This window comes from Sinocyclocheilus grahami, unplaced genomic scaffold (assembly GCF_001515645.1).
Source record: "Sinocyclocheilus grahami isolate Dianchi unplaced genomic scaffold, SAMN03320097.WGS_v1.1 scaffold1591.1, whole genome shotgun sequence".
Classification (NCBI taxonomy): Eukaryota; Metazoa; Chordata; class Actinopteri; order Cypriniformes; family Cyprinidae; genus Sinocyclocheilus; species Sinocyclocheilus grahami.
The window spans coordinates 171,452-181,681 of NW_015506770.1; the positions used below are offsets into that span (position 1 = coordinate 171,452).

The 10,230-nt window shown below is 37.8% G+C and overlaps 1 protein-coding gene across 1 annotated transcript in view; it reads left to right on the forward strand.

Annotated features, from left to right (window-relative positions):
- LOC107571409 (tensin-3-like) overlaps window positions 1-10,230 on the forward strand; it is a 111,635-nt gene that overhangs the window by 50,399 nt on the left and 51,006 nt on the right. The window contains exons 5-12 of the mRNA XM_016257733.1: window positions 1,058-1,229; window positions 1,413-1,444; window positions 2,745-2,805; window positions 5,005-5,069; window positions 5,467-5,550; window positions 7,450-7,562; window positions 8,097-8,157; window positions 8,494-8,569. Of these exons, the coding sequence (XP_016113219.1) occupies window positions 1,058-1,229; window positions 1,413-1,444; window positions 2,745-2,805; window positions 5,005-5,069; window positions 5,467-5,550; window positions 7,450-7,562; window positions 8,097-8,157; window positions 8,494-8,569 (664 nt within the window). The remainder of the gene's footprint in view (window positions 1-1,057; window positions 1,230-1,412; window positions 1,445-2,744; window positions 2,806-5,004; window positions 5,070-5,466; window positions 5,551-7,449; window positions 7,563-8,096; window positions 8,158-8,493; window positions 8,570-10,230) is intronic.

Below are 10,230 nucleotides of genomic sequence, written 5' to 3' on the forward strand. Positions count from 1 at the left end.
TGAAAAAAAGGTAAATAATAGTGAAAACATTTTATTTAGATTTATTTATTTTTATTTGTGTTATTTATTACTTTAATAAACTAAACATGATATTTTTACAGCTCTTCAACCTCAGTGAAAAGCGATATGATATCTCCAAGCTGAATCCCAAAGTAAGTAGTATTTACTTTCACTTTTTTAACATCATCTAATGTGGAGATTTTTGTTCCTTTGTTCTTACTCGCACTCCGCTGTGTTTGTTTGCATAAGGTGCTGGATTTTGGCTGGCCGGACCATCACGCTCCAGCCCTGGATAAGATCTGCAGCATCTGCAAAGCCATGGACACTTGGATGAACGCTGACAATGCAATATTTATTTACACACAAATATTAATTAATATGTATTGAATTCATATAAATAATACATATACACATAATATAAACTGTAATATTGACACATTTTATATGTGTAACTTGCTTTTATTTTTTTATTTCATTTATTCTAAAAAAATTTTTTTATAATGCAGAGCTTGTCACAATGTACATTGTACATTTTTGAACAGTTTAAATTTCAAGAATCTCACTAGGTTTTGGAACAAAGCCCTAGATTAAAAGATAGCTGCACTTCTCTCTGGTTGCCTTGAAATCCAGACCTGAGGAGAGAGTGAGGTCACAGATGGGGGGCCTGATTGTGGTTACATCCTTGGCAAGCTTATGCCTCACCAGTGACCAAATTGTTTTCTTTGGTCTGCCCTGCTGCACACAGGGAATGCAGGATATTGTCATATCTCTGTTGTTTATCTCTGCGATCAATCTTTCCCCACTATACTTTATTCAAGTCGTACTGAACATCAGATATGCGTTTAATAGACTGTTCAGCGCTGACATGTTTGAGGTGAGGCATTCTTCTGAAAAAAACTTGATGGTTTCGTGATGTCATGTGCTGTGAGACACAAGACTTGCTTGTGCTTGAGCGAATGATGTGAGTTTGATGCCTTCGATGCACACCAAGGGTTGTAGACATGAATTGTAAATGCTGAAGTTCTCTAACCATTCTCTGATCTTCTGGCTTTTGCAGGAGCTTGAGTCTGATCCAGGCCATGGAGGAAAACTATGAGGTGGACCTGGTCTACATCACAGAGCGCATCATTTCTGTGAGCTTCCCCAGTAATGTAGAAGAGCCGAGCTACAGCGCTAACATAAAGGAGGTCGCCACCATGCTACGCTCCAAACATGGTGACAACTACTTGGTGAGACCTCAAAACTCAATAGTTTTGAGTACTAATATACGTGTTTTAGTAGTTGCAGTGCTATTACAGATTTTGAAAAAAAGGTAAATAATAGTGAAAACATTTTATTTAGATTTATATAATTTATTTATTTTTATTTGTGTTATTTATTACTTTAATAAACTAAACATGATATTTTTACAGCTCTTCAACCTCAGTGAAAAGCGATATGATATGTCTTTTATACTGATAACGAGTTCAAACAGATGCCATTAATACAGGTAATGAGTGGAGGACAGAGGAGCCTCTTAAAGAAGAAGTTACAGGTCTGTGAGAGCCAGAAATCTTGCTTGTTTGTAGGTGACCAAATACTTATTTTACCGATGAATTTACCAATTAATTATTTAAAAATCCTACAATGTGATTTTCTGGATTTTTTTTTCTCATTTTGTCTCTCATAGTTGAGGTATACCTATGATGAAAATTACAGGCCTCTCTCATCTTTTTAAGTGGGAGAACTTGCACAATTGGTGGCTGACTAAATACTTTTTTGCCCCACTGTATATATATATATATTATAGTATTGTGTTGTTAGATTAGCAGCATGCTAACTCTTTTGAAATCCATTCTGCTTTGAGTCTCATAAGGTTTCATGAGAGTTATGATGTTCCCTTAGTAGGCAGTAGCCTGCAGAGCTGCTCACTAGGTTTTGAAACAGAGCCATAGTCTGATGTTTGCCTAATAGTTTTTCCATCTGCACATTATAGTTACTGTAAATAGCAGCCATAGTGGTTTGTCAGTAGATGGCGTTCTCAGGCAGCTCTTCATAAACCCCAGGTTGGTGTGGGGTCATTAAAGGTCATGGTGGTCTGGACAGTGTGATTTATGATGCAACAGCAGGGTTTTTACATAAGAAATCATCACAGATTTATCATTTATCACAGTCATTACTAGGCCATTGTTTTGAAACCCTTTGCCTGACCCTGTCTTGAGGTTCCGGCAAATCTGTTTTCTTAAACAGTTCATTTGAATGTATCCTTCTGATCTGGTTAAGTCACATAGCTGGTTACCACTTACAAACATTAAAAGGATGACAATGCATTTTGAAGTTAGATTGTAAAATGTTTCTTGTTGTTTTTGAGGATAGTGGTATCGTTAAAGTGCCTCGCTAATGAAAGGGATTCTGTCCGTGAGTATAAATGTCAGAAAAACAGCCTCTTGTGGAGTTTGTGGGTTATCTTCACAGCTGCTGCTTCTCAATGGGTCACAGGTCTGTCCTGATATGGGTCTAGTGCTTTTAGAAATCCAGTTTGCTGTATTCCCATTTGATTTCAAACAGACCCGACTCTTTCCACACCCTCAAGATGCATCTTGTCCATTATTAGTGCTCTGTGAGAGCTTTCTCAGCTGCAAAGAGAGGTTGTGATCTGGATTTATAAAGGGCCAGAAATGTCTTAAACACAAATATGCTGCCTTTTTAGCAGGAAACCATAAACACTGCATTGTTATGGCAACTTGTGTTGTTCTTTGTAACAGTGGAAACACGAGGCGATGGCTTGATGGTGGAAATGTTCACTCATTCAGAAAGAACACAACTGTGTGATTAAAATGACTTTAACTATACATGAAATAGTTTGTTTTAAGTTTTTGCTGATCTGATGCATCATAAAGTTTTGGTTATTCATGCTCTAAAATACCTTTAAAGGGGTCATATGATGCGATTTCAAGTTTTCCTTTCTCTTTGGAGTGTTACAAGCTCTTGGTGCATAAAGAAGATCTGTAAAGTTGCAAAGACTAAAGTCTCAAATCCAAAGAGATATTCTTTATAAAAGTTAAGTCAGCCACTCCTACCTAAAACAGCTCATTCTAACACGCCCCCACATATCTATGTTACTATGTGGAAATATTAGCATAATGCCGCCCAAATGTGCGCACACAGAAAGAAGGTGTGGTTTCAGGACTGCAGTAGTGTTGATGCAGTCATGTCAGGGAGACACTGTGTGTTTCAGTGCGAAAGCAAAAGCACTTTATTTGGCCTTCCGGAAGTAGATGCAATTAGGAATCATTGGTTAAGATTTATTTACAACAGAACAGCACAACCCAGATGTTCGAATTTGTGCAACGCATTTTACGGACGACAGTTTTTTGAACCTAGAAGAGTACAAGGCTGGCTGTGCACAAAGGCTATTAAAAAAAAAAAAGGTTCAGTTCCGACTTTGCTATGACAATCTGACGCTTCTGAATCAGCGACTGCGAGTATGTTTTGTTATTAGTTTAAGTATTTGCTATTGACTGTTCAAATGCGGAGTTTTGTGCAGCGCAGAATAACGCATTGTGTGTGTGTGTGTGTGTGTGTGAGAGGGGAACGAACAGGGTCACATCACAGGAGAGTGAACTGCCTGTCAGAAATCATAGCACGTCAGCTGTCTTAACCGCGGCTTGTGTACTGCATCATCACTGTGTCTGTCACGTGACTCTGTTGCCCTTTCGGGCTTGAACTGATGGTAAAACTAACAACATTATTAACTGTCTTGATATTTACTTTGAAAGCTGAAGCTGCGATTATGGTAAGGATTTATGGTACATTTCTGACGCGTGCTTGTGGTGTTCAGCCAATCACAGTGCGCTGGGTCAGCTGGCCAATCAGAGCAGACTGTGCTTGTCAAAGGAGGGGGCTTTGTTGAAAACGACGTGTTTGAGAGAGGCGGGGCATAGAGGACCTACAATAATTTACAGTATTTGAAAAATAATGTGTTTTTTTAACATTGAAGCATGTCAACATATTATGTTACACCAAATACACAAAATAATGATCTTTAAAATAGCATCATATGACCCCTTTAATGCTTTGGGTTTAATTTTTATATATTCCATTTACATTTTACATTTTGTTATTTTTAGAAATTTTGTTGTATGTTTTGTTAGACATACATAAACTATTTAGATTTTATTATTATTATTATTATTATTTTTTTTAATTACAGTTTTAGCTTTTCTTTTCAGTTTTAGATTTAGTAATTTTAGTACTTCAACTTAAACTAAATGAAAATTACAAATGCTGCCTTGGCAACTAATTGAAACAAAATATGTTTCATTTTTTATATTTATACAGTTTATTTTATTTTATTACATTTTATTAAATTTTACTGTATTTGAATGTAAACGTGTTTTAATAGTTTTAGTTAACGATAACACCAGCTAATGATACTTTACGATTTTATGGTATCATACATATGATATAAATAATATAAATAATATATTTTTAAATATTTTTATTATATTATCACACATACTGTTTTTTGTAATTTGTGCAAACACAATTCAATGTTTTGAAAGGCAAACACTAACTATTACCACAAAGCATCTCATAATTTATCCATTGCTAATGTTTGTGGTACTGTTTTCTGGGGTTAAAGGGGTTTTACAAATAACTAACTGGGGGGGGGGAAATCATAAGTACAGGAAAAGCCAAAAAAATTATTCTATTAAAATGTATTAACTTTATTCTTGAGAAACATCTTTTGTTTGAATCCTATTGAATGTTTATATATATATATATATATATATATATATATATATATATATATATATATATATTGTGTGTTTTATGTATAATTAACTTATATAAGGTAATGTGAATTATATATATACATATTGCCAGTTTTTGATGTTAGAAGTTCACTTAATTGTAACTAAAATGGAGTTAAATATTCCATATATTTTTACACGTATATAATGGAGACATGAAATAATGTATTGCATTCATTGATAATCCCATCTTCCTCTCTTCTTGCAGGGAAACCGAGGTCGAACGGGGGTAGTTGTAGCTGCGTACATGCATTACAGCAACATATCAGCGAGGTAAGATGTGTAGACAGCATACTGTCTGTGTTTATTGAACTAAAGATGCTCCTCTGAGCACTTAATATGGAAAGACCTTAATCCCACATCACAAGACCAGCCACGCGTTAGGTAACACATGAAAAACAAGAAAAGCAGCTGCCAAATTGCATCATTTTACAAAGGCGGATTTGTCTCAAGACTCAAATTAAGTGCTGATCAAATTCATCCCTGATGCAAAAAAGTGCATTCATGCTATTTTTATGGACAAAAAGCTTCCAGTAAATTCAAGAAGCACATTTAAATACTATTACTGGAAAACAAGACAAAGATGCTTATTATGAATATGACTTTTTTTGTATTGAAGAAAATGGCCCAAGCGTTTGCAATAATGTAAGTGTTTGCTTTGCCTCTGCAGTGCAGACCAGGCTCTGGACAGGTTTGCCATGAAGCGGTTTTATGAAGATAAAGTGCTTCCTGTGGGTCAGCCCTCCCAGAGAAGGTCAGTGGTGCTTTGTTTTCCCCATCTGACCTCTTATCCTTTGTGCTTTATGAGTTTGACCCTAATTGTGAGCGTTCAGCTTCAGCCATTGTTTAAATGTATGAGCTTCACCCTCCTGATAACGCTGCTCCAAACATGCAAACAATGCTTGTGTAGTTTTGCTAGGTTAAGTTAGGTTATGTTGTTTAACTAACCGTACCCTATGGCAGTGTGATATATCCTTAAAAGTAAAAATACTTGATGTTGCGTAATCTCTCCAAGGTTTCTAAGCACTTCATGTCTAATCTTGCCTCAGGACCACCATCTCTCACTACAACTGGTCTCAGATCAGATGTGCTCAGAGTATTGCTGCTCAGCTCACTGCAATGGCCAAATACTAGGATAAATAGTACCATTTTATTGGTAACATTGTATTTTTGGTGTACAAATTACATTTTTAGTAAGTAGTACATTTATATATCTATATACACTATGATTCAAATGTTTGGGGTCAATGTGAAATTAATACTTTTACAAGGGCACATTAAATTGATCAAACATAATAGCAAAGACATTTATAATGTAACAAAAGATTTCTATTTTAAAATAAATGTTGTTCTTTTGAACTTTCTATTCATCAAAGAATCCTAAAATATGTATCTCACTTTTCACTAAAATGTTAAGCAGCACAACTGCTTTTAACATTGATAATAATAAGAAATGTTTCTTGAGCAGCAAATCAGCATATAAGAAAGACTGGAGTAATGATGCTGAAAATCCTGCTTTGCATCACAGGAATAAATTACGTTTTACAATATGTTCAAATAGAAAACTTGTATTAATATTTCACAATATTTCTGTTTTTACTGTATTTTTGATCAATTAAATGCAGCCTTGGTGATCATAAGAAACTTAAATGATAGATAGATAGATAGATAGATAGATAGATAGATAGATAGATAGATAGATAGATAGATAGATAGATAGATAGATAGATAGATAGAAAAGTGTACATATGGTTTGTGTACATACCTATACACACACCCATTTATGCCTCATAAGGGAACACTTGGCCACGGATGTGCTGCTTTTACAGAATCAAGCTTTCCATCTGTATATGGAAGGACTGGCACTTCAGGTTTCATTAAAACTAGATTTCATTGGGGCACATACTTGCGCTCTCTTTATGGAAAATGGAAAGGCAGAGTCATGGTAAGAGCTTTACTCCAGGAGGAAAGAAGCAGCTTGTGATTTCTGCTCTTCTGGAATAGAGAGGCCCTGGAACAACTGAATGTTCATGGGAAACCAGGCCTCGGGTGCTCGGCCAGAAAGATGCAGAAGCGCTGATCACTGTCGCTCTCCAGGAACACGACCTTAACGTTCAAGAAGAAAAAAAGGCTTTTTTTCCTGTTTATAAAACATAACATCTGTGCCAAGGGTTTGAAATCGCAGCAGATGAAACCATCTCATGACCCTAAATGGTCCTCACAACAATGTTTTGATAGATGTTATGTAATACACACTTTCATGAATATGTCTTGCTTGAAACCTTGAAAGTTTTTAACACACTCCGCAAGATTATACTGTACAACAGATGCATCTGTGTTTCCTAAATGGGTGTTACAAAATTTAAACTTATTGTAAAGATTTATTATATTATTTAATATTATTATTATGTTGTTACTTATTGTAAATTATTATATTGTAGTATATTTAGAAATTAACATTGACCTAGATTAATAAATGCTGTAAAAGTATTGTTAATTAATGCAGTAATGCTAATGTCTTTATTAACTGTTAACAAAATGAAACTTTTTTATTATAAGTTTTTAGATAAGTACATTTTATATATTAAAATTGTATTTTGTGTATTTTTTATTTTAATAGTTGTTTGTATTTTATTTAAATGTAACATTTTAGGTATGTGCAGTACTTCAGCGGTCTGCTCTCCGGCCATATCAAGATCAACAACAAGCCCCTGTTTCTGCACCACGTCATCATGCACGGGATCCCAAACTTCGAGTCCAAAGGAGGTGAGCTGAAATGCTCTGACCGGTGGCCATTTGTCAGAGACTGTTGGAGGTGTTGAAGGCAGGTTTGAGTCTGTCTCGACTCCTGCTGCTTTTGACGCCTCCTTGTCAGACTGACAACATGCTGCTCTATTACACACGTCTCGGGGGATCCGATCACAAGAGGTCAGCGCTAAATACAGGTGTAGACGGGGTCCAGAATGTTTTGTGATCCGATCACTGAAACCACAGTTGGAGGGATTCAGAAACATGTGACCGCATCGCATTTGTAGTGTAAATTAATCCATCCTCCCTAGACTGTGACATGGGGCTTGATTCTCAAATCAGTGGAGATACATTTGAGACGTGTGTAAATACCTGAAAACATTATATAAACATTAAAAAAAGTATATTTCGAGATGCATGTTAATACTGGCTATAAACAGGATCTGAGAGAGTTATAGAGACAATTTCTGCTCCAGCACTTTAGATATTCCACTTCTAGAGCTCTAGTAATACCTTCTTTGTTCTCTCTCACTTTCTCTCATGGTTTCTCAGGTTGCCGCCCTTTCCTTAAGATCTACCAGGCTATGCAGCCCGTCTACACATCTGGGATCTAGTAAGAAACACCCCATGTTTTCCTACATGCTATTGCTCATGATTCCCTGGCTTGTAGCCCAGCCTTCAAGACATCCAATCACAGGCGGGCCTCTGTGTTTGGGGGGTTTCTGAATCACACACCCTCAGAGGAGCCCACATGTGCTTTTCCCATACATCACTGAACTCGGCCTCTGTAGCTTCCTGCACGCTCTTGTGTTGTTATCAGAAGGGATGACCCTTTCTGTTAAATGCAAATAGAAAGATGTGTTTGGCAGCCATGCATTGAGAAGTTTAGGCACATGTTTGTTTGGGGGGTTTTGTAGTTAATGGTTATGTGTCTGACTGATGTTTGCAGTAACGTCCAAGGAGACAGTCAGACCAGTATCTGCATCACCATTGAACCCGGCCTGCTTCTGAAAGGAGACATTCTGGTAAGTCACCTTTCAAAACACAACAAAACAAAACACAACAAAACAAAGCACAATGAAGCCAATCAGAAACGTTTTGTCAGAATTCACTCACTGTTGAAAGCGCCGCAGTTTTTAAGTGCAGCTTTGCACGCTCGTGAATCATCTCATGACTAAAGGCCCTTTCACATGGTACGCGGCAGTCGCAAGTGTCTAGTTCATTCTCAATGGGAGACATGCGGAAAGTGGCAAAACGCGGGCGGTTTCGCTGGTGGTGCGGAGGCGGAGCACAAGCTGTTCTCCTGCACCCAAAATCCTGCCACTTCCACGGGCAACGGCGCTTTGCGGCAGGCGCCGCCAAAGATAAAAATATTTTATGTAAAATATGTTGGTTTAATTCTGGAACCGGTCCTGGCCAAACCTCCACAGACAGTGCGCGTCCCGAGCGAGATCTAATTCACGGACCAAAAATGTGTGTAAACTTTATTGAGATCGGGACATTTACATTTACATTTTACATTTAGTCATTTTGCAGACGCTTTTATCCAAAGCGATTACAATTGGGGAATACATAAAACAATTCTTCTTAAAGAGGCAAACAGACACAGGAAGTGCTTGAAATTGTTTTAGGCATTGTTCAAATAAGTACAAGCTAGAAAGGGAAGGAATAAATAAAGACACTTTTTTTTTTAAGATTAAGTCAAATAGCGTTTAAAGAGATGAGTTTTCAGCTGTCGCTTGAAAATTGTCAGGGATTCCAGATAGGGGTGGGAAGATCATTCCACCAGCCATGAACGGTGAACGAGAATGTTCTGAAAGTAATTTTGAGCCTCTCTGTGATGGTACCACGAGGCGTTGCTCACTAGCGGATCTCAGACTTCTGGAGGGGATGTAGATTTATAGTAGTGAGTGAACGTAGGCAGGCGCTGAGCCTGTGGCTTTTCTATATGCAAGCATCAATGTCTTGAACTTGCTTGATGGAAGTCCAGCCAGAAGAGCATTGCAGTAGTCCAGCCTAGAGATGACAAGGACCTGGACAAGAAGTTGTGCAGCATGCTCCGTTAGAAAGGGCCTGATCTTTCTGATGTTGTGCAATGCAATGTGGTCTTTGACGGTCAGCTGGTCATCAAAGGTTACACCAAGATTTCTGACTGAAGTCGATGGTGTAATTGTAGAAGAACCTACCTGGATGGTGAAATCATGCTGTAGAGTTGGAGTGGCAGGGGAGACAAGAAGCTCAGTCTTTGCCAGGTTGAGCTGTAGGTGATGTTCTTTCATCCATACCAAGATGTCCGCCAGGCAGCCTGAGATCCGTGCAGCTACCGTTGGATCATCTGGTTGAAATAAGAGATAGAGCTGTGTGTCATCAGCATAGCAATGGTAGGAGAAGCTATGTGCCTGTATGATGGGACTTAGTGATGTAGGGTATATGGAGAAGAGGAGGGGTCCAAGAACTGATCCCTGAGGAACCCCAGTGACCAGTTGATGAGCTTTGGAGACCGCCCCTCCCCAGGCTACCCTGAAAGACCTACCAGTGAGATAGGATTCAAACCAGCGAAGTGGAATCCTTGTGATGCCCAGTGATGAGAGTGCAGACAGGAGGATCTGGTGATTGAGAGTGTCAAAAGATCCAGCAGAATAAGAACTGATGATTTGGAATAAGCTTTTGCCATTCGCAAGGCTTC